General features: G+C 42.6%; 1 protein-coding gene across 23 annotated transcripts in view; it reads left to right on the top strand.

The window, feature by feature from the left end:
• Positions 1-26,970, top strand: part of HMBOX1 (homeobox containing 1) — a 119,524-nt gene that overhangs the window by 45,913 nt on the left and 46,641 nt on the right. For 21 of the 23 annotated variants that reach the window (XM_066995105.1, XM_066995115.1, XM_066995112.1 and 18 more), the window contains 3 exons: positions 8,952-9,431; positions 11,385-11,470; positions 21,411-21,521. In XM_066995105.1, coding sequence (XP_066851206.1) covers positions 8,952-9,431; positions 11,385-11,470; positions 21,411-21,521 — 677 coding nt within the window. Of the gene's footprint in view, positions 1-353; positions 2,657-2,679; positions 2,942-8,951; positions 9,432-11,384; positions 11,471-21,410; positions 21,522-26,970 lie in introns of those variants that run through there. The other 2 variants (XM_048079301.2, XM_048079299.2) reach the window with 2 other exon arrangements.

Genomic DNA, 26,970 nt, shown 5'->3' with positions numbered 1-26,970 from the left:
GAGGAAATCTCCCTAGCTTGGGTCTGGTCTACATGAGAGTCTGTTACTTTAAGAGCATTAATAGGATGTGTGTTTCTTTTTAAAATGCTTTTAAGTAAAACTCTAATATGGAAGCAAATGTAGACAAAAGCCCATGTTTTTGCCATTAGGATTTATATTCTTCAAGGAGCTGCTGGTAATCTATGCCTGAGTTGTTCTCCAAGTATAATGTCTGTCTTCACTAAGACTGAATCCCAGTAAAACTGTGCTTGCGGACTGTTTTCTAGTGGGGGAAAAATTTGCTTTGTAGTTGAACACAAAATAGGTAAATTTTAGGTATTTGCTGGTTTTTGACTTCAGTTTTCTGAACTAACATTTTTTTCTTATAAGGAAGTTGTTGATTGTTACTGCTAGTGATACATCCTGTGGGAGAACGCAGGTGCCTGTAATACTTCAGAGCATCTTTTTCTCTTCACATGTGGAAGAGGGGTGGTGGAAATCCTGGTGATGGCATCCTTTAAAGCATGTCCTACGCCTTGTCATATCTGATGCTACAGATGGATCATGTAGGATGACTGTTCGTGTGGTGAGAAAATGCTCACGTTTTGGCCCGTCGCTTGGTCTGCCTTCCTGCAGAATGCCTTTGGGCCTTGGAACAAGTCATTTCATCTTGTCCGAAGGCCAGTCTCTTTCTCTGAGCTCTCAGTCTCAGAAATTAGCATAGTATTGATTTCTTGTCCCTTGGTCACTGGGAAGGTGTTTCCAGTATTCAGATATTCCAACTACCAAACCTGATACAGAAAATTTCTGAGATTTTCATGTTTTTAATACAGGACTGGTCAAGATCTGCAGGAAACAGAAGATGACATTGTTTCTACCCCTGTAACCCTGACAGCAAAAAATATAGGATTTGCCAGTTTAGGCCCATGTTGGGTAGGCCCATGTTAGGTAGGCCCGTGTCAGGTAGGCCCATGTCTAGGTTAGACCCATGTCTCAGTTGATAGTGGTGTTTTATGGCTTTTTACCACAGTAACTCTGTTTCTTCCTGTGAGTTACAGACAGTATTTCACTGTGTTGAGAGATTTGTGTAACTGTGTAACTCAAACACATGGATTCGGCCCTGATTCTGTTACAGAGTTTATGTATCTGGAGTTTGGTCTTTGGTTCCCAAATTTAGGAGCTCCTCCTTTGCTCTTGGCACAGTTTTGGGCTTTGGGCCCTGGTTCGGTGCTCAGCTGCCACTTGGGCTTTTCTGTGTGTGTGTCAGTCCTGCCGATCCCTCGTTCTGCCCTTGAATCCAGCCTCGGAGTTTGAATTCCTGCCTGGTTGCTGGAGAATTGCAACAATAGCAGGAAGCCCTTGTTGTGGAAGTAGGGAACGTTAGGGTTAGACAGATAAGGTGTCAGTGTGAATCAGTCTGGGCCTGGAGCAGAATTCAGAAGTATCTGGCTGCCGGCCCTATGCTTAGTCAGAGGTCAGTGCCTTTTGTAAGACTTGGATTGTGACAATAATTGGCATTTATATTCTATCTTTCCCTTGTAAGGTTGATCTCGAGTTCTCTCTCCCTTTTCCAAAGATGTAAAGTGGATACTATAAAGGACAGCAAGTTACGCACCCAAGTGGAATTAGTGGCAAAACTGCTAGGGTTTGCTTGCTGCCAGTGTGCCAGCATCCAGTAAAAAATATTTTATCAGCAGCAAAGAATATCAAAGGCTGAGTGGAAGAACAGCTTATGTAGAAGAAGTGTGTCTGGGTTTGGGGCTCTTTAACTAGCTAGGAAACTTGAAGCTTCCTGAAGAAATGATATGTTGATATTCTGCTCTCAGCTTGCCTTCTGTAATTTGTGTAGCGGTGAGTATTTGATTACGTTGGATTTATTTTCAGAAGTTTCAGGCTGCTCTTATTAACTGTCACCATTTTGATCAAAAGCGTATGGCAGTGTTCTGCATTCATAAGACGGTGTTTTGCATTCATAAACAGAACCGGTGACGTTTAACCTCGATAGATCAGCTTGTAGTCTGATTTCACTCCTTGCTGCAAAGTGAGGTTTTCGTTTGCCTGGGATGAGAGCAGTCATTACAAGCATTACATTTTGTTTGTGAATCAGGATGAATGGGAGTAGAGTCCTCTTTGAAAATCAGAACTAAGAGTGCAGGAGATAATTATGCTAACATATGGATAAGGATGGCTCTGTGTTCGTTGACATGATGAACACTTGAGGCCTGATTTTTTTTCCCCCTCTTGAAAACTGGTACAACTCCACTGAAAATACTGGAGTTGCAACTGATAAGCATAAATGTTGGCTCAGATGAGTCAGATCCTTAATCCTCTTCTGGGACCCAAAATTCGTAGCATCAACTAGTGTTTTGAAGGCGGCTTGCTTAATGTGGTGCAAGGCTTTGGGCATTTCTGAAGCGCTTAAATTGGCTGTGAATAAAAGGAGATGCACTTCTGAAGTAAGAACAGAAAAGGGCAAAGCTTGAATTTCAGAAGATGAGAGAGCGTTCTGCCCTAAATGTCCCAACTGAGTTCCATCAGTGTCTTAAAGCTGTGCTTGATGGATCTCGGAGACTTAGCCTCTGAATTTGGGTGTGTGGCGCTCACTTTGTGATGCACGTCAACCATTGTGGCTGTGGAACAGCTCTAGCTCAGAAAGAAACTCCACCTCCGGCATCTTGTAAGGACCAGCTGCATCCCGGATGGGTAACAGTGGGATGAAATGTGTAAAGGGAAGGAGTGAACGGAACTTCGCTTGGGTGCTTGGATCTTGCAAAAATGTACAGAGAGAAAAGCAAGCTCACACAATGTAAAGCATGGCTAAACAAGTAAACTGGGCAGCTGGAAGTGGAATTCCGTTGCAGTTACTGCAGTTACTGTAGTTCCGTTGTAGTTACTGGTTCTGATGGGAAATATTTGAAGCCATAGTTCATGTGACTCAGGGTGCTGAATATCAGGCTGCTTGGTAAGGAAGTCCTATCACCTTTGGAAAAAGCAGTGCTGTGCTGAATATCCATTTTTGTTTGCTGTCTAGATCAGAGACCTCATGTAGCAGGGAAACGTAGCAGCCCGCTCAAAACGAACAAGGATCCTTGCTGTACGTTTGTGACAGCCAGAGGACGTACGTCTCCACGGTGGTCCGATAGCACCTCTCACCAGTACTATATGCATGTTCACGAAGGGAAAAACTCACAGGCTAAGGAGTTCACGCTATGGAAACACTGTGATAATTAAAATGCGTTTGGTTAACTAGTTGTAGAAGGGCAATTCTTTGCTGTATACTGATGGGTAACTTACTACAGCTGGAAAGCTGAACTTGCGCAACTTTACCTTGTGCGCACCTTTATTTAAAGCTCAAGATCGCATTCAGTGACAGCAAGAAGGTGCGTTTTATGCGACCAAAAGTGGTGGTGTTATAAAAGATAGGCTTACAAGTGCCCTGCCAGCCCTGCACCGGCAGGACATGCCATATGTCGGAGAAGGGGGAAGTTGGCATCTCTCCCCATCCTGTTTGCCACAGTTGATGTGACTTTATCAGAATGGTTCTTAAACCAATTACCAGACCTGGGATCCTGTTCTGAACACTTTGGCACTAGCCCACATCCATATTATGCAGAATTATATCAAATATAGGTCTCGTATCTGGAAGCACAACTGGTTTTGTAAGTGTCTTGAGCTTTGCAGAGCTTATTAGATAAAGAAGTGAATTTTAATGGAGATGTGGAGAGGGATCTCTGCAGAAAAGGATCTCTTCACTGATGCTGGAGTACTTCCTACTCATGTACAGTAAGTAGCAGAGAGGAAAAAATGATTTCTTCTGATCATTGAAGAGTCCAGAGCCATTTTCTCAAGTGCTCGAGGTGTTAAGGCCAGTGTTCTGGCCTTATTCCCAACTGGGTAATTGAATTGCTTTGAACTTCTGCAAGTTCAATTGGACATGGAGTTCTCCACTTCCTGCTCTTGGCCTTTTAATGGGATTATTCTGCTGTGTTCACCACCTAGAAAGTTAGTGTTGGGTAAATGATACCTGAATTTGCATGGTTTTCAGCCATGGTAGTAGGTGAGGAAATCCTCTTGTGTTTTCCCTTATTTTTCTTCATGAGAGAGAATACCTCTATGTCTGGCCACATGCGCCTGGCTCAAGATCAGGACTTCCAAAGAGGGGGAGAGCCCCATATCTACAGGGAGAACTTAATACCAAAAAAAAAAAAAAAAAAAAAAACAAACTAAAAAGATCTCGGTGGTATGACAGGGAAAAGGGTGTTGAGAGCAATGTCACTAAACAGCTTCTGTGTCCCCAGACAGCCTTCATTTCACAAAGTGGTGTTAGAAGTAGAAACGATTGATGCTGCATCTTACTGATCTTACTGTTGGGACCAGCTGGATATTTTATTTCTGTGGATTTGGGGTGAAAAAAAGTGGATTTTTTTTTTTTTTTAATTTATCTCCTTTAGGTCTCCCTTCACTCTGGTGTTTAGGCCCCTCAGGTTCCTCTGGGATGAGGCACAAAATACAAGCATGAAGTTTTAATGCTTTATAGATACCAGGTGGAATTGGGCCATCTTACATGGGGCATGACGGCTAACTTAATGTAAGAAATGTAAATAAGTTTGATATTTTAAACTACTTTTTTTTTTTTTTCCCTATCAGGATCTAAGTAAGCTTGATCCATTTTAAGACCCAGATTCAGTTGTTGCAAAATTGGTCAATTTTAGTTTTGCGTTTAATTAGTACTTTACAAAAGTCTTGCTTTCAAAATTTCAGGGAGACAAATGCATGTCGATTCTCCCCTGGTTGGCACTTTTTTCATCCATTTCCTCATCATGACTGGTGGGAGCTTTGGTAAACCAAGATCTGCTAGTTTTGAGGATATTTTGCCACATCAGCAGCAAAGTTGGCTGAAGTTTGATCACAGCAGAGCTGCCTGTTCTGGTCTTGTTCCCAGAAACAATTTTTGTTGCCTTGATTTTTCTCTTGCACACCCCCAATCGTTCTACGTGTCCCTATCTTATTTTGCTTCTTGTTGCTTATGCATTTGAAGGTTTTTTTCCCAAGGAAAAAGAGGGGGGAAAGCAAATTGGATTATAGCTAGCCAGAGGAGTTCAGGAGGATAAGAGGCTCTTATAGCAATAAGGGTGGGGAGAGAGGAAGTAGTAGAGAATATCCATTAATTAATGAGATGAATGAAATTAAGATGGTTCTAAAATGGTTGATTTACTTAACTGCTTTGTAAATTGATCTTTAAACAGGATAAGTTTATTAAAATATTTTGAAAATGGAAAATAACTGAAGCCTTGTTAGAAAAACCGTTCTAAATAATGTTAGTGGGGTTATTCATTAAAAAAATGGTAGGTAGTTGGCAGCGTTGGAACATGTTCAATAATACCAAGTTTTGCAATATTTGCTTTAGGTTTTTAATGGAAAATTCCCAATTCCAGCAGTTATTTTCAACACACAAAACTGTCTCAGACGCACTGTTTCTAGATGTTACGGTTGTGTAGAGCAGAACATGAAAACGTGAATGACGTAAGACCAGTAAGAAGTAGGTCAGATGCAATATATGCTGTGCATGTAGCTATAAGCAAGGGAGTTTTTACCTCTGTACATGACATCGGTGAGAGCAGCAGTGAGATTCTGTATATGATTTTGGTGTTCATACCTTCTTTTGAAGCGCTGAAAAGTTGTATGGGGTCAAAGTCTTCTAGAAAGGTTAGAGGGCTGGAAGAATACCTTGCACGGGCAGACTGACTGGTGGACTCATTGGCTTTGGTTTTGTTTTTTTCAAATTGCCAATGTTTTTTCCAGTAGTTGCGTTGACCGCAGTATGATGGATTTAATCTAACAGTAGGGTTACCGTTCTTCAGTTGCTTTCTGTGGGCCTTGTAGAAGCAGTCCACAGATTAACAGGACTCCATGGGCCACGAGTTGGAGGTCGCTGAATATCTTGTTCTCATGGCCTTGTCCAGCAACTTTTACATCCTTGTGCATTTGAAATCACTGCGCATGCACAGCAGATCCCTGCTGCATCAACATGGGACAAAGTGGAGGCCAGATCACTTTCCTACATAATGCCCTGTATCACAGAAAGTCAACCATTTATTTCTCTTGCGTGTATGAGAACACTGGAGTTCATGAGGTTTAATTAGTAGTATTAAAGGATACTTTTAATTTGGCTCAAGAACACAAATCTAGAAGCTGAGCCCTGACATTTTAGACAAATTAAGGATGGCATCACACCCGGATCCTAAAGGGAATTTCTGCCCCATGTCCACAAACCGCTGCAGGAAACATTAGGTTCTTGACATTGCGTGGCATTTTTGAAGCCATCTGGAAAGTCATCCTTTTGTCAGATGCAAGTTTTTCAGTTCACGAGACTAAAAGGACAAAAGTTTTTGGCTGCTAGGTCTGTGACAAACTGGAGATTAAATTAAACTAGATAATCTGAAGTATATTTTGGTATTAAAACTTGAAGAGTCAGTAAAGTAGGAATTTTTATTAGAGGTAATTCTGCGTGAATGTAGTGGTTCACTAAATCCTTCAGTTCAACAAAGTCCTTGGGGACATGAAACTCTTGAGGACATGAAACTTGGTGTTGACAGATAAATAATTCAGGAAATTGTAACATTAGAAAGGTAAAAAAGATGGCAAATGTGGGTTTCTCTCAAAGGAAACGTGAGCCGGCATATCTAGTGAAAACAATCTCGAGTCCAGACATTTAAAAAGAGATTTTCTATTTGAAAAGCGTGCTGCTTGGAGCTGATGGGGGGAACTTTCGGGCTGTAAAGGGGTTAGTGATGTGAGTCAGTAAGTCAGCGTGGCACTTCTCGCGAAGCTGGATAAAAGGGTTGAGCCTCCCCAAACCCAGAGGCCAAACCCAGCGCATGGTGTCTGTTTACAAGTGCTCCTCGTCAAGCTCTCAGCGTCTCGGCCTGAGGTTCAACTTCCAAATTTCAGTTGTTGCGATTCCAGTCAGTTGCTCGAACACTGCTGTGTTGGCTGCCGTGCCCTCGTTTTAGCGGAATAATCTGGGTGCTTGTCTTTTAAGATTGAAAATGGCTCGTACGTTTTCAGTAATTGATTGTCCCGAAGGACAGCACATTCCTATTGGAACGAAGCACTCAAATGGCTGTAGTCCGTCTGTCTTCACAGATGGTCATTTTCTTGGATGGGAGTCATCCCCTTGTATTGTCCTCCTGCTTCCTTTTCCTACATACACATTTCTAATGCTAAAACAATAAAAGGGACTCAGTGCTAGCTGTAAGTGGCCAAAGATAAGAGCTTCTTATCATTTTTGGATTTTCCAGGCTGCAAATGCTATTTTCATGGACGCGTGCATCCTGGTTTTGTAGCACCACGTTCACATTGCTACTGTCTAGCTACAGCTCTCCTAAGCAAACCACTTCTCAGGGCTGTTCTTCAGCCCTGAGGCCATCCGGGCACATACATGCTACAGGACTACCCTTAAAAACTGGGTGGCTGCACCGAAACACCGTACTTGTGGCTTCTGGTGTTGTGAGATGTTGCTACCTTGAATAGATCCTGTTGCTACCCCCCCAAAATTTGGCTTTTCGTGATGTGCTTATCTGAAAGAACAGTAAATGCAGCGGTTGAAAAAGGCTTCTCACTCCATGGAGGCCATTGGGGTCTTCCCATGTGCTAGTGCTGAGCTGGAAAAGAGGAGAAATCTTCAAAATCTGTGGAGAGAGGCAGGTGACCCTGTTCCTGGAAGGCCTAGTACAGTCATGAGAGCCGTTTTCCTTCTTGTGGTTTTCCACGATTTCTTGCTTGACTTCCCCAAGGCTGCTCTTTGTCTGCCCTTGCTCGTAAGGATTCTGCATTAGCTCTGTCATGTCTCCTGGAGTTTGAGTGATTTCTTCACCCTGCTCTCCTGCAGGAACCGTAATAAACCTTTGGCTCTTAAGGAGATTCACAGAAAGGCTGGAGAGTGCCCCGATCTCTTTGCCAAGGTCCGTCTGCCCTCCGTCTGCTGTCCCTTCTCCAGATCTTGAGTTCTGAAGGTGATCTCGTCATTTGTATGCCACTTGGCTCTGTTGTGAGGAGATTTAGGAAGGAAAAGAGATCAAAGGAGCACGTCGTGCTTTTTTTTCAGGTCCACTTCTGGGCTCTGCAGCAAAGTCATAGGATGTTCGTTGTTCTGGTACCTTGGGAAGTTTAGGAGTTAAAAAAAATCTTTTGATGAGCCACCATGTTGATGGAGTTACACAAAAAGCCTGCCTTTGGAGGGAAAAAAGCAGCAGACTTTATTTCTTTAAATGAAAGCTCAGTAGTAATTGGATGTGCTGCACTTTCCTTCTTAGGGCAGGCGATCTGTGACAACATTCCAGGTTCAAAAGTTTCTAACTTCAGAAATCGGACTTCAGTCAAATCAACTTTGGTCCTACAGGCCACTAGAATTTCCGCTAGGCATGTTTTTATCTTCTTTTTTCAAGGTAGCAACAAAAAGTTAGGGCAACTGGAACTCTTTGTACTTCACATTCAAAAGAGTTGTGATTCATAAATCTCATGTTATAACTAGTTAAAATTTCTCCGCAAAAACTTCACCTCTGGCCTTGGACCTAGCTGGTCAGTTTGGGAACGTGAGATTTCTGTTTGGACAGTAAGCAACAAGCACAATTTGGTCTGAAATCTAGTTGCAGCCTTAATTACTGACCAGCCACTGCCTCTCTGTAACAGGTTTATCGAAAGCGGATGAGTAGTAACTGCTGGTTTAGTGGAGGAGGTGGAAGGAATACTAGTAGGAAAGAGAAATGCTGTTTGAAAACGTTGAAGAAATAAACCTTTCTGCCAAGTAGTGAGGCTAGCAGTCATGGGAGGCTTCATGCTGAGCTTGGTTGGAGATGCATGGCTTAATGTCGGACCAGAGTTGGGCTTTCCTGTAAGTAAGGTACTTAACCGTGTACCACAGAGAACTGTTGAACTGAAATATTTGCTTTTGCATTTCACCTTGTTTTCAGTCTGCTGGAAACCATGTCTCACTACACAGACGAACCAAGATTTACCATAGAGCAGATAGACCTGCTTCAGCGCCTGAGACGTACAGGAATGACCAGACATGAAATCCTTCACGCGCTAGAAACCTTGGATCGTCTTGATCAAGAGCATAGTGACAAATTTGGAAGAAGGTCTAGCTATGGAGGCGGTTCCTACAGCAACAGCACCAACAATGTCCCAGCATCTTCCTCTACAGCCACAGCTTCAACACAGACCCAGCATTCTGGGATGTCCCCATCACCGAGCAACAGTTACGACACCTCCCCACAGCCTTGCACTACTAATCAGAATGGGAGGGAGAGTAACGAGAGGTTGTCTGCATTCAACGGGAAGATGTCACCTACCCGCTACCCGCTTGCAAACAGCTTGGCTCAGAGGTCGTACAGTTTTGAAGCTTCTGAAGAGGACTTGGACATTGATGACAAAGTGGAAGAACTGATGAGGTTAGTAGAAGTCTTTGTAAAGAGGTTGGAAAGGCAGAGTAAGAAGTGCCTCAGAAGAAATCAGCGTGTTGGAGGATTCCTCTAGTACTGATAGGTATTACCAGGAGAACTTTAGACAGCTATTCCCCTGCTAGTTCCCTTAAGGTCACTATCCCAGTACCTCTCATCTGCCTCTTAGTCTTGTGTAGACAATCCCTGGCCGCACACAGATGTACCAGAAGCTGTTTTCCTGTTGAAATGCTTTTTCCCATGCTGTACCAAAGATTAAAATTCACACTAGCTCACTAAATTTCCACCCTACTCTTATTCAGAAGACTTCTGAGTCTCAATTCACATGAGTCTTCCTCCCATAATTCATACCAGTTGAATTTCCTTCCATATGTAGTAGGGAAGCTGCTTGGTTAATGATTTCCGCTGTGATCTGCAGTGCATGTATGTTATCTGTTTAGAGTTTGTGTCAGGGGCTGACTCCCTCTTGCATTTGCACAGTCTGCAGATTGGTGCAGGAAAATAAAAATAATAAAAAAAAAAGAAGCAGAAGTCTTTAGTGAGAGCTAGTCTTATTTTTTTCCAGACTGACCTTCCTTTACTTCTAGCCACTTCCTTTGCATTATAGCAAAGGTTAAAGGAGGGGCTGTTCCACTGCGGTGAAAGATGGAGTTGGTGGGCTCAATAGCAAAAAGAAATATAGGAAAAGGCCAAACGTCTCAAAACTATTTGGATTATAATGTTGGAATGTTGTTGTTTTTTTGGGGAGGTTGTTTTTTTGTTGTTGTTTTTGTTTTTTTGCTTTTCCCCTGAAACTGCAACATTTATAAAATACTTATGGGTTAACTAGGGTCCATAATCTCCCAGATGTAAATATGTTTGGAGATTTAGGGTAAAGGTGTGGCTTCAGGGGAGAGGATTAGAGATGAGCAGCAAGAAAAGCCCATCAACCTTGTTCCCTGTCAACTTCAGGATAATGGAATAATACAGGAAGATGGCTACTATAGCAGTTTGCAGAAGTTCCCATTGCTGAGGGTTTAATTATTCCTTTGAGTTTTGGGTTCCTATGAATTAAGTCTCAAATGTTTATTTAAACTGAAACCTCTTTTCAGACCTATGGAGGATGAGTGTTGGGTTCAGAAGTAAAAATGAACCCCCCAACATAGCATTTATTTTGCTTTTTACAAGCTTAAATCTGCCTTGGAAGCTGCTGGGGCAGCAGGGGAGGAGGGGAAGGGAGATCACCAAATAATAAAGCCTAATAAAGTTACTTTAATTGTCTGCACCTTTCAGGGAAGAAGGGAGGAAGCGGGAGGGAAAAGTATGTGCCTTCCACAATTGAAATTTGCTGTATATCACAGTCCCTATGCAATTGCCAAATTATTTCCCTTTTAGCACAGTCCCTTCTGAACTATCTTTGTGCTCCTTTTAAAAATCTTACAAAGGCTTTAATAACTGGTGCTTGTTCATTCAGTGCAAGCTGTGGACTAGGGAGGTAGGGATGGGGGATAGAGGTTGCAATATCTTTCTCCTCTGGGTCTTTTCCTTGAAAGGCTGGAGAAGGTTTGTGTATGTGTATTCATTTGTGTAGCTAACCATGCAGACCCTGCTATCCTTTATTTTTTATTTTTGTGCCTCATTTTTATGACTGAGTTTTTTATGCTGGTATGAGAGATTTATTCATCCCTGTGTAATGAAACTTTGTACATTCCATATGGCAGCCCTGCACCTAATATGAATTATATAGGACATGAGTCATCTATTCTCCTGCTAGGGTACTTTGCTCAAACGTGACACTTGTTAAAAGAAGTGTCCACTGGTGAGGCACTTTGCCTATTTAATGCCCGCCTTCCCCATTCCTCGTCCCCTAAATAAAGGAAATAAAGCCATTTTGCATCTTCAAAGTGCACTTTGGTCTGTCTGTCTTTTTTTGTGCTCTTTTGTTTTTTTTTTTTGTTTTGGTAGGAGGGACAGCAGTGTGATAAAGGAGGAAATCAAAGCCTTCCTAGCCAATCGGAGAATTTCCCAAGCAGTTGTTGCACAGGTAACAGGTAAGAGCTCAGGAGTCCTTTCTTCATTTTGGGAAACTGTGTCTAACTGCCTATGTGTGCATGGTGCAGATGCTGGAATATTGCTTGGCTTTCTGCATTGCAGTGCAGATCTGTCAGCTTAGTCATGATAATGTATGCCTTTGATTTAAGACCCATTGTCCCGCACATCATGGAACTTCCCCAGTGAATCACTTGTTCTTTTCTCTTTTTTTTTTTCTTGTGGCTTATGCTAGCAGATTTTATTTTACAGCATTATAATAAGCCCAAAGTTTTTATCTTAAACTGAAACCTTTTTCCTTAATTATTAAGTTATTTGTTGCAAATAGATGCATATCTACATCTCTGTGGTTGGAGGTGTATATAATACATATTCATATTGTAAAATGCATATAAAAAATCTGGAGACACAGCTAAAGCTGGTATCACTACGTCCAGCTGTCTGTGATAGTTTTAAAGTTTTTTCAGTTGCTCGTCTTTGAGTCACTGTTAGTGAAAATCAGATGTGAGGCTGAGGGGGATGACCATTTTGGTAGATTTTTACACAGAAGGAGAAGCAGTTCTTTTTTACCCTCTACCTTGTACCTTCTCTCTTTCACATTCAGGACAAGTGAGCAAACTGCAGTGATACCATTGACTCCTTTGGTGTATTTCCAGAGCTCTTTAAAAACACTAATCCTGCTGCTGCTCCATGGGGCACTATTAGTCCTCCTTTACAGGTGTATTCTGCTTGTCCAGACCAGTGTAGCTAGCAGCGTACTTAGTTGAAGACTCGATGATAAAAATAAATAGCTCAATCCCATATCATAGTTATAACATCTATTCATTTTTAAAACCAAGCTTGAATAAAGACCTTGGAATAGATCCTTTTTAAGGATCCTCAATGACTAGGAATGCCAAACCAACAGGAGGGAAGTTGTTCTTTTTTGATATTTCCAGTGTTTGAAATGTCATGAGAACCCATCTGTCTGGGAGATCTGGGTTTGCAGACGCTGTGTGTGCTAGCAGTTGAGGTAGGCAGGCAGAAACGGGTGCTTGAGCCGTGGAGCCAGGAATTTCTTCCACATCTGTGGTCTTGGGCAAATTACTTGTCCTTTCCTGGTTTCAGTTTCATCTGTAAAATCATGAGATTAACATTTTGTATTACTTTAAGGAATGTTATTAGCCTTATCAGATGTTAGCACTAGTACTTCAGAAAATTAATGCTAAGTCTGCTTGCTTGAATTGGACCTGAACTGTGACATTCTGGCAGTTTGTGGGTCAATCCCTTACTTATGTGCAGTTCTTGCTTGAATATGGTCCTGAAATGTCTCACATCTAAATTAACCACTGCGTAGCTTTTTATGAGGGCAGACAAACTTCTGACACAAACAGAAAAACTTCTGACTCAAAGACTGATTCTGAAAATTCTGGCACCTTTCACATCTACAGTAAGTCAGAGTTGCCCTTTCCCTTCAAGAGAAGTAGTGCAAAGAGAAAAAAATGCAGAAAATGTTTGTTTGTTGTTTTTTTTTTTTTCCCCTCAGTCAGTTGGACTACTGCATGCAGGGCCATTAAATCAGAATTGCTGTGCCAAATCTAAGATGGTCTGTATCAGTAAAAGGAGCTGATCTAATTGACCACGTCTCAGTGCATATCTTGATACCTCTGTCTTGCAGGCTGACCCTAGCAAAGTCAAGATCGGTCTCTTCACACCTGTCATTTTGCTCCTTCCATCCTCAACCTGTTGTCTTGGATTTCAGTTGTTAATCATTTACAGACTCGTAGAATCATCTAGGCAGGAAAAGACCTTCAAGATCACCAAGTCCAACCATTAACCTAACCTACCACTAAACCATGTCCACACAACTCCAGGAATCTGCGTTTCCTCCAGTGGTGGGGACTCCACCACTTCCCCGGGCAGCTCCTTCCAATGCTTGACCATCCTCTCCATGAAGAAATTCTTCCTAATGTCCGACCTAAACCTCCCCTGCTGCCACTTGAGACTGTTTCCTTGTGTCCTATCACTTGTCATATGAGAAAAGAGACTGATACCCTCCTCACTGCAACCTCCTTTTGGTTAGTTGTAGAGAGCGATGAGGCCTTCCCTCAGGGGAGTCAGTGTTTAGCCTCTGGGAGCTTGCCTTGTCTTTGCCAGGCTGTTCCTCCTGTAAGTGAAGGACAGAATCATTAAGGTTGGAAAAGACCTCCAAGATCATCTGGTCCAACCATCCCCCTACCACCAATGTCACCACTAAACCATGTCCCTAAGCACCACGTCCAACCTCTCCTTGAACACCCCCAGGGACGGTGACTCCACCACCTCCCTGGGCAACCTGTCCCAATGCCTGGCTGCTCTTTCTGAGCAGAAATGTCTCCTCATTTCAAACCTGAACCTCCCCTGGCACAACTTGAGGCCATTCCCTCTAGTCCTACCACTAGTTACCTGCGAGAAGAGGCCGACCCCCAGCTCCCCACACCTTCCTTTCAGGCAGTTGCAGAGAGCAATGAGGTCTCCCCTGAGCCTCCTCTTCTCCAGACCAAGCACCCCCAGTTCCCTCAGCCGCTCCCCACAGGCCCTTCACCAGCTTCGTAGCCCTTCTGTGGACACACTTCAGGGCCTTGATGTCCTTCTTGTAGTGAGGGGCCCAAAGCTGAACACAGTACTCGAGGTGCACCACTGCAGTGGCGCCATCCTCTTCATATACAGTTGACTAAGTCTCAAACCCAACCCACTCAACCCTAATGTGTTAGTGTTACGTAGGGGTGAGACCAGGACACATGCACATGGTGGTCAGAGAAAATATTACTACATGTCTCTTTCTAGCCTGGCAGTGGGACGGAACGAAGACCGAGCTAATGGCACTACAATATTATCTTGTTTTCTGGGCAAATCAGTGGGAAGCCTGGTAGCTCTAAAGGTTAAATGGCTACGTCCTTTTGCAGCTAACCCCGTAGTGTTTCCGTGGACCTTTCAGATACAAAAATGAAGTGATATTTTGCACCTGACGCACTTTCTCAAGCAAAGGTAGCTGCAAGGCCTGTGCTATACGGTGTTGCATGAGTCTTCCCCCTGCTACCCGTTGCAGTTGAACAGTTATCCTCCATGTATTTGCTGGGGGAAGGTCTACGGGAGCTGATTCGTTTTAAATGCAACCCTTAGCCTTGTGTATGCAGATGGTTAGCACTTAAGCGACACTATTAAATACATAATTATGGCTGTAGTGAATCTCAAGGAGATTGAAGGGACCAGGTTAAAGGGCATGCTTTACCGGGGGAAACATCAGCTTCCTTTCAAAGGCACGGTACAGTGAAGAGTGACTGAAAATATTTCAGGACAGAGACCCAGAGCAGAAGGCATGTATCCCAGGGCTCTCACTTCCAGACTTGTCTTAGACCTGATGAATGCTAGCTGATTTGTGTGTTCTTCAGGTATGTCCATCACCCCTCCCCATTCAGGATATATGATCCCAGATGTTATCGTCTCAGTATTTACAGGCTTCCAGGTAAAGATGTTCTGTAAATTATTCATTAAACAAGAGAAAAAAAAGATAAATAAAATTCAGAGAGTGGTCACTAACAGATGACCCAGGAAAGGTGTGAAGTGGTATCTCTCCAGGTTACTGCTCAGCTTCCAGTGATCTGTATCTCGGGGTCCTCTTCACTGCATTACACATCAAGGTGGACCCCTGTTCCGGTCGGTGAAGGGGCTGCGAAAGCACGTGAAAGGAGGCAATTCTGCAGGAACAGATCAGCCAGATCAGCCAGAGAGGCTGCTGTGCTCACAGCCCGGTGGTGGCGTAGCAGTACGTAGGTCGTGATGCTCTCACTCCTCTCCAGTTCCAGGCATCCTTCACCACCATTTGTTTAAATCCAAACAGCAAGCTGTTTCTGGAGGCTGGATGTCAGATGTTGGGTGTATTTGACTTGCCCAACCCCTGGTTGCCACCCTCTATCAGCTGGAAATCATTTATTTAGCACTTGAAATAAAATGCAGAATATTACAAGCTCTGCTTTTACCATTTATCTCTTCTGCCCTGGGAAGAGGAGCAAGAAACAAATGAAATGAAAAATGTATGGCTGGCTCTGTCCAGGAGGAGAGTTGTTTGACTTGGCTACCCATGCTGTGAACTTTCTCCTTTCAGTCTCTACCTGTTCCTATGCTACTTTAAAAATTCTGCTGAGTATGTAAATGGGAGAATGGCATGGAGAGAGGAAAGGAGTAAAAGTGTATCTGAACCAGAATGATCTTAGACCTTTAGCTAGGAACCTAAAACTTCCTGTTCTTAATTATTGCTGGGTTTGCAGTTGGCTGAATTGGACGTAAAAGTGATGAGCATTAGGTAAAAAATGTATTTGCATGTCTTCAAATTGCAGGTCTTGGATTAGCTCATCAGAGAGTACTGCATCCTCTGTGCTTACAATCATTATTGTCCCCATTCTGTATCTTGTCATCTTTCTGTCCTTGGTGCAGGAACTTCCACTGCAACTTCTGCAACTCGAAACTTCCATTCTACCTAATTTCGTTAATTCTTCAAGGCACTTAGGATTTCATTCAAAACTATCTTTCTTCTTTTTCTAAATTCTAATATTGCAGTGCACTCACGGAATATCAACCCCAGTCCTACAAAGTACACCGAACAGGCTTGCATTTAGAGCCTCTGCAACTGTAAACTGCTTTTCCTTTTGTTTTTCCTGTGCTGCAGTGAAAGTGGGTGGGAAGCGATGGAGGTCAAGGATATGCAAGAGAGGGACACGGAGCTGAAGGTTAAAGTCAGCTGTTGCAGTAGAACAATTTTTTAGGCTCTCTTAGTCTTTATAAAATTACCAGAAACTTTTAAAGTCATTTAGATAATGAATCTGACATGGAAAATTAAACCTGGAAGACATTCTACAGAGCTGCCTTGTGTACTGAGAGGAGAGAGCAGACTGGAAAATAGTAACAGAATATTAAATGGTGACTTGGAAATAAAGAAATGATTGATAAGAAGCAAAAACCTAGCATAACACTTATTAGTGCTGGTCCTAAATACGGGAGCTGCTTTTTATAGAAACTTTTTTAATGGTGTCTGTAATAAGATAAACAAGAAGCACTTGGGTTGGGCTCTGTATAAATAATCTCCTACTGATAAGAAAAATGACAGTATAAACAGGAGCTAATAATAGTTCCTGCTGAATTTCCTATCTTGTTGTTTGAAGCTCCTTTTAACATAGCTGCAGCTTACTTGGGGGTAGCTTTTTAGCCCTACGTGGGGCAGGTGAGATGCCAAATTTTGACAAACAATAATTTGAAGTCGTGCAGTGCGATTTGCTTTAGTTGTCACCAGAATTGTTTCTGGGCGCCAACTAAGCTATGGTCAGAAGTCGAAGGTTAAAGAGATAAATGCGTCCTTGTTAGGCGACGCTGGCTCTTGATTTAGGCTCCAGGTGTAGAAGGAGGGTGGGGGAAATGTTTTCTGATACTAACATCTTTCTGCTGTGTACTACAGTAAAGGAGAGAGGGAGGAGTATTCAGAGATGAGCCCTTTGCAGCCAAGCTAAAAGCTTTGATGGATGATGCCTCTGCAAGGTTTGGAAGTGTTGCCTTTTCCATTTTTTACACATAAGGAGCAAAGGAACAAAAAGACATGTTTTCCTGAGGTCACAATGAAAGCAATCTGTGGTAGAGCAGGAATTTTTATTCAGATTTCTCAATTCTCAGCTTAGTTTTTATGGCACTAACCTATTGTGTGTAAAGAAAATAATAATAATAACAATAAAAGAATAAGAATAATAAAATGCAGAGGTCATTTTTCAGAAAAAATACATAATGGAACTCGTTAGTGTGCAGCTCTGCTACCCTTCCCTGTTAGTCTGCTTGTACAATTCAGGCTTGTCCTTCTGTCTCTGTCTTAATTGATATGAGATCTTCAGGACTTAGCTTTGTATTATGCTAAACACACAGAGCATCTCGTGCGGTGGAGGGCAGCCTCAAAGCAGTGCTGTAACATGAATAAAATCCCTGAAGGTTTGGAACCTACACACAGGGGTGCTCAGCAAATACAAATACAGACCAAGTGAAATTTAAATAGTTGAATTGTGAAAAGAAAATTACTGAATTAGCAATGATCAGAAGTGGTGAGAAATAGATGTAAAAAAACAAACAAACCAACCAACATTTCCTTTTTTTAATATTCATGAAAACAGAGGGAAAGTTTTGTTTTTATATGATTTTGATCTTTGCAGGTTTTCTGTAAACAAGCATTTGCTAATCTCCTAAATTGATAGATGTCCTTTGCAAGCATGTATTATATGATTCCAGGACTTTGCTTACAAACTGAAGAATTAAGACACTGTCAGTTATTTCTTCTCCAAATCTGATGCGTTCCAGGTGCTTCTGAAAATCTCTCCTGAAAGAAACATTAAAGAAATGCAAAACAGAGTCACTGAAAAAATCTATATGTGAAGGTGAAAACCAGTTACCAGAGACTTGATGAATGGCAGGTTTGAGGTGTCTGAGCAGATTTGTACTGTAGATACCAGTTGCCTTCCCTTGATGATGCATTTTGCCATTTCTTTTATGTATATGGGAGGGAAAATTCTTCCCCATATAATTTATTTAGGAGAAAGTGTACTTGTACTGTCATCTCCATTTCGTTTATAATTGCGAATAGTAATTGTACAATTACAAACTGTAACCTGCTATGGGAAGGAGTGACGTGTGACACAAGTCAGCATTTTGATTTAATACAATCCTTTGTGATTACCACTTCTTTCTTGGGTATTTTCAGTGAGCGAGCTAGTGGTGCTCATTGCAACGTGTCCCTGCTGATCCTGAGCCCAGAGGACGTCAGACTTCCTTGAGGTCCGTAGTTCAGTTGGAGGGTGAATTTCCTACAGGCAGCTGGATTTTCACTACTCCAGAGATCTTCTTTCATTAATCTGCTTCTGGCAGCAGGATGATTTCTTTTTTCCTGCCAGTGCAATTTTCTAAAGTAGCATGATTACAGCCTATGTGACAGGATGGCACTGGTGGTAGGACTAGTCATTGTCCCTGTGAGTCAACTGTACAAAATCCACGTGAGATGCAAGAAACTCTGACATGATGATCTGTGGGATTTTAATTGAAAGGGGTGAAGGGTGGGTTTGTGATTAAGACACTGTGCTGGGATCCAGGAGACTGGATCCGTCCTTCTGCTGCTGACTTTGCACATGACCTTGAATCATCACCCTTGGATTGTACGGATCCTCTAAATTGAGGTTCCAGATGAACAAATGACAAATATCTTGTCTTAAAAAGAGGAGTGGCATAGGTAGGGAACACCTTTAAGAAGCTCAGCTTTCACTCTGTCTGTGAGAGAGGGGAAGAGACTAATAAAAACCAGGATGAAGTGATAGAAAATGTGATGTGAAGGGGCTTCTGGAGGTCTGCATCCCTATGAAGAAGAGTAAGGTCAGCTGCCTAAGCCATACCTCACGCAGTGCTGCTGGGTTTGTAGCATTGCTATGCCAAAGAGCAGAACTGGCTATGGGCTTTTTACTGATGCAGAAAGTGCCACGGACTGCAGCGCTGCCCAGGAGATACTGTAATAAAGTAGGAATGTATTGAGAATTTATCAATCTTTGCAATCTTTGCATCTGTTCATCTCGTGTCCTGTAGCAGCGCTCCATTTTGCAGAAGTTATTTTGTAAACTGAGAGGGCTCTCGAGGAGTCCAGCGTGGACGTGGCAGTACACAGGGCAGTTCTCAACGTGAATCTTCGGGCTCCTGCTCCTTTGCTTTGTCTCCAGCACATTGCCTGACGTGGCTAACATCTGTACCGCTTCGTGACAGTATCAAGCAGCTTCCTGGGCAGAATTTGAGTTTTCCACTCTTCCACTCTCGTTGAAGATACTTAATCTCTATTTATAATTTTTATCTAATTATGCTTTGCATTTGTATCTTCTGTTGTTATCCAAACACTCAACGAACGCTACTTCACTGCAATAAGTGTAAGTGGACCGTAGCAAACAAGTAAATTAGTGGTGCTGGAACCCATTGATTAATAGGAGCCCTGCATCCGAAAGCAGTGAGACACAACTATTTGTGTCCCATAGCCCTGTATTAAAGACATGGCTTTTAAAAACCGTAACAGTAGGTGGGAAGCTGCAAATTTACAAAACTTAGTCCGTTTCCTGACAATCAGGTATCTGGATTGCATGATTTCAAGAGTGAATTTTTCAGAGTGGCACCTCAGTTTGGGCCAGAGAGTTTTATCAACTGATATTGATTTATGTTTGGTATTAGTGTATATATATTTGATATATATTGGTATGTATTAGGTATATATATTTGGAATATATTTTATATATATATTTGGTATTACGTGATTTAAATTGTCAGAATCTAAAGTTTGTATTTGACTGGTTAATTCCACTTCCCTAGTAGTACAAACCCAATTATCTATCCCGGAATGGGCCCAGGGGATAAGCAGCCCCTGTTGTTTGAACTCCTTCATACATCAGCCAAAGACCATCTCGGGGAACAGGCGCTGAGACCATCGCTAGATGTACAGGAAACCAAACCAAACCAGGGTATGTTCGTGGGCAGAGTTCTGCTGAACAGCAGTCAGCTTCTGTACTTAAAACACACCTATCCTTTTTCCACGGGACAATTAAAACTTCACAGGCTCTGGGATTCGCTGTAACAAAGAGCAGTTAAGAGCATAAAGCCCCGTGATTCTGGAAATCTGGTTGGAGTAAACCCACATGAATACGGCACCTGAGGTTTGAGTTAAATCATTCTCACGTTAACTAAATTCTGTGTTCAGTGCAAAGAAAGCATAGTAAAAACCCTTTATTAGAAGCAGTAAAGCTACAGGGGGTTGTTTTTCATGAGTTAAATATGATTATGAGAAAGATCTCATAATCATATTATGATTAATAAAACCTTGGCGCATCTCAGGAGGGGAGAGGCGGTTTGATTTCTGCCTGAAAAGCAGCCTTCTACCTGCCTTAGCGCTGGCACCAAGCAGGTGTCGGCACAGGTGGTGCTCAGCAATATATTGTTACTCGGAGCACCTCCTAAAAGTTGAATTCTCGGGAGAGTTTAGATGTTGTTAACCCTTCCTGAGAGCTGAAGAGCCTGGTGGAAGCACAGGGAGCCCTACTGCCTGGGATATAGCTGCAGTTATTCAGCAAATAATTTTCAAATGAACATACAGTTCCCCTCCTAGTGCACCTTTAAACCTCTTGCTTTATTTGGTTCCTCTCCTGATCGCTACATTTCCCTTTCTGCACTGATCTTTCATTTGGTGGCATGCTTTGGAAACAGTGGCGTTAACTTCCAGGTTCCTTACCCCTTTAACTATTTTCTTAGAAGTCTTATTTTAAAAATTCTGGAACTTTTTGTCCCTAATCCTGCCTGGATATGTAGGGTTTGAATCCTGCTTTGCCTTGCTGACGGGCAGCTGCCCTTTCTGTTTTGTTTCCTGGCTGTTGTTGCAGCAGCTGCTAGCTGCCTCGCTGCATTTCTGGGGTGATTTGATCCATATCACATAAACCGTTTCTGCGTTTATCTCCCTCCTTATTCTAGCACTGAATGATAAAAATCTCCCAAGGATCATTCCCTGCGTATAATAGTGGGTAAGGGACTTGTTCCCAGTTCGCAGACGAAGAACTTTTTGAACCAGGGAAGCTGTGGTTGAGAATTGGCCAATTCAGTCGTCAGCAGATTCGGCTTCCCAATTTGTGCCCTACTTGCCTGGAGGCTGACTGTGCTGAGCCCGGGGTGAATCCTGAGCGGGGCTGAGGATAGCAACAGGGAGAAGCTGAAGCGGTTAGGGATGGGGGAAGAAGCTTGAACTCTACTTTTTCTGTGATTGAGCCATTAACATTGAGTTTCTAGGCTTTGTAAGACAACACCTTTTGTCGGTATATAAACCACTTTAAATATTTTGAAAAGACCAAGTTTTCTCTTCCTCTTTATGTTTTTTTTTTCCTCCAGGTATCAGTCAGAGCCGGATCTCCCATTGGCTGTTGCAGCAGGGGTCGGACCTGAGTGAACAAAAGAAAAGGGCATTTTACAGATGGTACCAGCTTGAGAAGACAAATCCTGGTAAATAAATTCACCCTAAACAGCTCCTGCTGTTCTATTTACGAAAAAAAAAAAAGCCTTTTGCCACTGGTTTTGATTATTACTGATCATTTACTTGGTGGTGTACTGACAAGGTGTTCCCTCTGACCAGTTTGCTCCTTAGGAATAAATCTGAGCTTTGCTTGCAGCAGTTGACCTAAAACCAAGCCGTCCATAGGTGTCTGTCCAGCTGCTCTGACATGGTTGCTCGCCCTGTCGTCTCACCACTAGCTTAAGAGTGAACAGAAAGAAAACATTAATAATGGCTCCATAATATAAAGTTTGAGCAAACTTATGCATTTCAGCTGAGAGGAAATTTGGGATAACTTCAGAGGGTTTGGGGTTGTAGCTCAAGCTCGTGGAAGGGATACGTTGATAGCTGGAGATGTCTGTCTCGAATCCCACCTGCTTCTCCAAATCTCAAAACAGATCTTGAATGTATAACAAGAAATAAAGCTCGGCATTGTCTGTGACACACCAACAATCTTCAAAATCAGTTGAATTAATTTCCTTGCATTGTTTTTCTCCGTAGATTTTGTTTGACCACAATTCTTATTATTCCCTTTAATGGTTTTGTTGTGAAGATCAAAATATTTACATTTAATTTTCTTTAAACAATGGCATGATTAAATTAACTGTAATTGTTTCAAGGAATTTAAGACTTAGCCTCTCTAACATGAATTTGGCTTCAATATCCAGAACTCTGTTAAGAAGAATTCCAGTGAAAACAGATCCTCAAGACTTCTGCTTTGTGTGTGAGCTGTAAATCAAGAGACTCCAGCTGTCAATTGGCCTGAGAATACTCTAGCTTAAAGTTGGGTGGGTTCAAAGCCAGAGCCAAGCCTGTCCTTTCTGTTAAGCATCTAGAAAATGCTGTAAGGAATGAATGTGCCGAGGGTTGTGAAGTGCTGACAAGCTGCAGGGATCGCTAAGGAGCCTTGATTTTCACAGTGCTCGAAACTTTGATACCAAGGAGCAGCAAAAGTCCTGGAAACCTTTCACTACCAGCATCTTTGTAAGCCTCGTGTTGTACCCCATGAATTAACTCTCAGCCATTTCCCTCTGACGGAAAATAACGCCTCCAAAGTAGTGGATAAAACTGGAGGTTTCTTCAGAAGGTGTATTTTAGGGGAAAAAAAATAATAAATTTCCTCTCCCAGCAATGAAAACTGCTGCATGGATTTTTCTACAACTTTGCATCTTTTCTTTCCAGTGTTGTTTGGAGCTGTTTAAGGAGTAGTGTTCTGGTATTCTGCGTTGGGAAAAGAGAATCCTTAGCACAAACTCAGTACTGAAGTCTTTACTTCTCCCTCCTAGCCTTCTTTCTCTCCCTTTATCCACAAGCTCACGTCTTGTTTGTCCTTTCAATCTTGAGAAGTGTCTGAGGAAGGAAAACTAGCAACGCTGAAGTTTACAGCTTCAATTGAGACGAATCGACATTAACCTCTACTAGTCTAACGCACTGTGTCGCTGAGGTCTTGGTTCACTTTTCTTTGTGCACACATGGGAAAATTTCTTGAAGAGTGGTTATTTGAGTTTAACCTTTTTTTCAAGGCAGAGGTATTAGACAGCATTTTCAAGAAGTGTAAAAGGCAGAATGGCTCCTCTGCCTATGCCAAGGGATTATTTGGATGCATTTAAATTCTCTTCAGAACCAAATAGCGCTTGGTTTATTTTTAGAGGCTGAGGTAGGGGTGGGGAGGCTTAGTTTTCCTGTAGCTGTTGGCGAAATCTAGTTGAGGAAAATGTGATTGTATTTATTTATTTATTTTGGGTTAATCCACTTCCTTAAATTATCGCCATCTACTATATTGCAGGTCAGACTGGCCAGCCAAGAGCGTGCAATTAGCATGCAGATGTGCAAGTGTATGCAGTGTGCTGTGGAAGATACCAACCTTGTCCAAAGAGTCCTAGATTCAAATTACTGTTACGGAATGAATTTGGAGCCTAAATTTTGGATGATAGTTGCAGTATCCTATAATTCCTGGACTAGACTGGCTATTCTTTCTTCTGGTTGCCTTCTTTAGAATCAGAAAATGAGAAAGTCATTGGAGTCACAAAGAAGGGAAATAGTTGTTGCAGTGCTAGTCACCCTCTGCAAAAGACTGCCCTCCTCTGATAAAAACTCAAGTCATTAAGTGAGCGGCATGACGTTTTTCTAGTTGCTGACTTACTCAGAAGTAAGTACCAAGACATTTGGTTTTCTGGTCTCATGTCCCATCTTTCCTGATTCCAGCTTCTGGGAGTAAAATCTCAGTCCTTCTCCTTTGTGCAGCAGAACTGGAATCTATTGCTCAGGAGCATGTCATGTGTGAGTTACCCAAGGGCAAAGTCAGGTCTCTGGGAACTTTTAGTTCCCTCATTTGTTTCCTCATTTGTTTAATCCTTATTTTGGACTCTGGGGGCCTTCAGACCAAGTCCATTTTCTGACAATTCATTTGTGTAGCAAGTAAAAGAGAACTTACAATTGAGACAATTTTGCAGGACCATGACACCAGATAAAATCAATTTGTGAACTGCGAAGGAAGAATTGTTTTATGAGGAAAGGACTGGAGATCCCTTGGCAGACCTTTCCTTGGCTCTGCTAGTTTTCTGTACAACTTCTAGCAAACGATTTCCCGTTTGCACCGCACTCTCCCCTCTGCTAGGTAAAGATGAGACTTTCTTGTGCGTGACTTGCCTGTAAGGTCCTCACAGCAGGGGCTGGCTTTTACTGCACCGAGCCAGGAATTTCTAATAATACATGGGACAAAAAATAACTTCTAAATGCATCAAAAGAGATTTTCATTTTCTCTTTTCAAATACACGATGGTGGCGCATAACGCTTTCAAATCATCCACCAGTAGCCCTGCATCTGCTAACTGAAGGACTTCGTGTCACGGTTTTGAGGCACTGCTGCTATTGAGACGTTGCTAGATGCTGCTCCTCTGCAGAAAGGACTCGGCAGTTCCACCAATCCCATTATTTTCCAGCTTGCTTTGGCCTCCAGAACATGCTCTTTGTTGTTTTCTTGCTTTTGGTTGCTTGTTTGCATGGATAGTTCCTGTATTTCTCGTATCTTCGGTGGCAGTTGTTCAGACAACAGCAGGTCAGAACGGTGCAAAAGAGACCGAGTCTCATGAATCAGGAAAGAAAAAACCTTTCTGCTGTAGGCAGAGCTCAAAAATGTCTTGATCAATGTTTTCCTGGTAGGAGTAATGTCAAAGTTAACAGCAATGCTGCAAATTCCAATGTACCAGTGACCGTACTTTTTTCTGGAAAGAGTTGCCAGTTAGGGTGAAAGGCGTTTTTGTCTAGAGGGGAAGAAGTCAACGCTAAATACTAGTGTTTGAAAGATCTTTAATCCAATTAACGGGGATACTTTTCATTTAGATCGGGCATTTTTTGGACAGGCACCATGTCTCTCGTGTTTCGTAGAGGACTGGGAGCGTTTTGGCAGTAGATAAATAGGATATATTTCAGAAGCCAGCATATGACCGCATTGAGTCCTGTAGCGTTCTGATGATTTTTTCCGAGCTCCTGTCTTTTAAGTAAATAAATACTTCTTTTTACGCTGGTAGTTAGCCTGATTGGTTTGGCTGGCGCTGGGTCTAGGGCAACGTGGAAAGTTCGTCGTGGAGTAACTTCAGCGTTTCTTTTGCCTCCGTGCACTGCAAACTGGAGCTGGCACCTAGAAATGATGGGCTGAAGTTGCAGATGGATGTGGCCTGCTTCCAGTTAGGCTGGATGTTATATTTCTGCCAGGCCTCACTAACAGGAAGGCAGCTGTGGTCACCTTGGAGGAAACCCCTGTGCTTTTTCTCCTTGAGCAAAAGGGAAAAAAAGGTAGTGATTATCAAGATGTAGCATCTCGTGTGTTATTCCCACAGCAGCTCTTGTTTAGCTATAAAAGAAAAGCTTACAAAAAAAAACCGAAACACCACGGGGCTGGATGTCCCACGAGATTTGCACTGGAAATGTATTGTTAGTGATTTACAATTTTACAGAGCTTCAGAGAAAATTGTTCCTACTGTGATCCTTTCCATCCAGGCAGTGAGCTGGGTAGGGAGCGTTTTGCTGTGCAGGCTGCTGATCCCAATCCAGCCTGGCTCGGTAGTGACTGGAAGGTGTTTAGCATGCGGTCGCAGGTCAGTCTGGCTAAAAATAACGTGGGACATCTGTTCTTACCAGGGTGATGTACGGTAGGTGCTTGCTGCAAGGGCTCGCTCCCGAATGGCTTCGTGGAGAAGGCTCGAGGCTGGCTCCAGCCTTTCTGCGCATCACCCCCGAATTGCGGGGCCTCTCTGGGGCGTGGATCAGCAATTGTACGGGATGCTTTGGAGAGCAGGATGGTGTCTGGGATGTGTTGAGAGAAGGAAGGCCTTTGCCACGAGGATTTTCATTACAGAGCTAGCGCTGTGCTGTTACAAAAAGTACTCAGCATTGGCAGGTAGTAGGAGAGGGCACCGTGCCTTTTTCTCTACGAAACGCGTTCTTCCCAAACGGTTCACCTCTACACCCCGTACAGATTCGTGCTTTTCGATGCGTACACTGAGACAAATTCCATACTGCATTTGCTCTGCTTGCTCTGCGGAGGAGAAAAGTTTCACTTCTTAAAAGCCGTTTGAGGGGTTTATGCAAAAAACAACAAAAATAATCTGCACTGGCAGCGAGGATGTAACTTATTAAGTTGTAAAGAAGCTGGGCGGGGCGAGGATTGCAATGAAGCTTTGGAAGAGCAGAGGAAATGGGAGCCCAGAGTGGTTGCTTAGTTGAGGGAAACGAAGAAAAACTCCAGAGCTGCCTTAGCAAATGTGGCAGCAGAGCACGTGTCGACCACTTTCGCCACTCCCAGACAGATCCGAGCACATCTCGTGCCTCTTTGTGCATTCGGATGCTTGTCATGTGTTGTGCAAAGCCAGTGGTGTGTACCTGTAATTCGCAGCATACTTCTCTCTTTGCTGCTGCTGCTGTTGATGGTACCCCTTGGAAAAGAGAAATAGGGAGATGGATCTGGGAAGGCTACGAAAGCAAAATAAAAATAAAAAATCTTCGGTAAGTGAACCATAGCCGCAGGAGTAAATTTGTGCTTTAAATGCAGGTGTTTTTACAACCTTTGTCTGCAATATCTCAGACATTTAATATAATTACTCTTATCTTTATGTTAAGCATCCCTGATATTTCCATATTCTCCCTTTTTCTTGAGGGCATAAAAATAAAATTCTTAGGTGGGGACAGTCCATTGCTAAGACAGTGAAGGGAAAACTATTTCCTTTTCCCATTCTCCTAGACTCTTAAATACATAAATAATATTTTTTAAATTCTGGGTGCGTATTTAAAGCCTAGCAGCCAGATGCTGACCCAGCCCTCCAAAACTGTGCAACTACTAGAAAGAATAGATAAGGAACTTTCCTTGAAATGGCCCCATTTAATAAATTTAATAAATTCCCAA

The sequence above is a fragment of the Anser cygnoides genome, chromosome 3, assembly GCF_040182565.1.
Source record: "Anser cygnoides isolate HZ-2024a breed goose chromosome 3, Taihu_goose_T2T_genome, whole genome shotgun sequence".
In the NCBI taxonomy this organism is placed as follows: Eukaryota; Metazoa; Chordata; class Aves; order Anseriformes; family Anatidae; genus Anser; species Anser cygnoides.
This window is presented reverse-complemented; position numbering and strand designations above follow the sequence as displayed.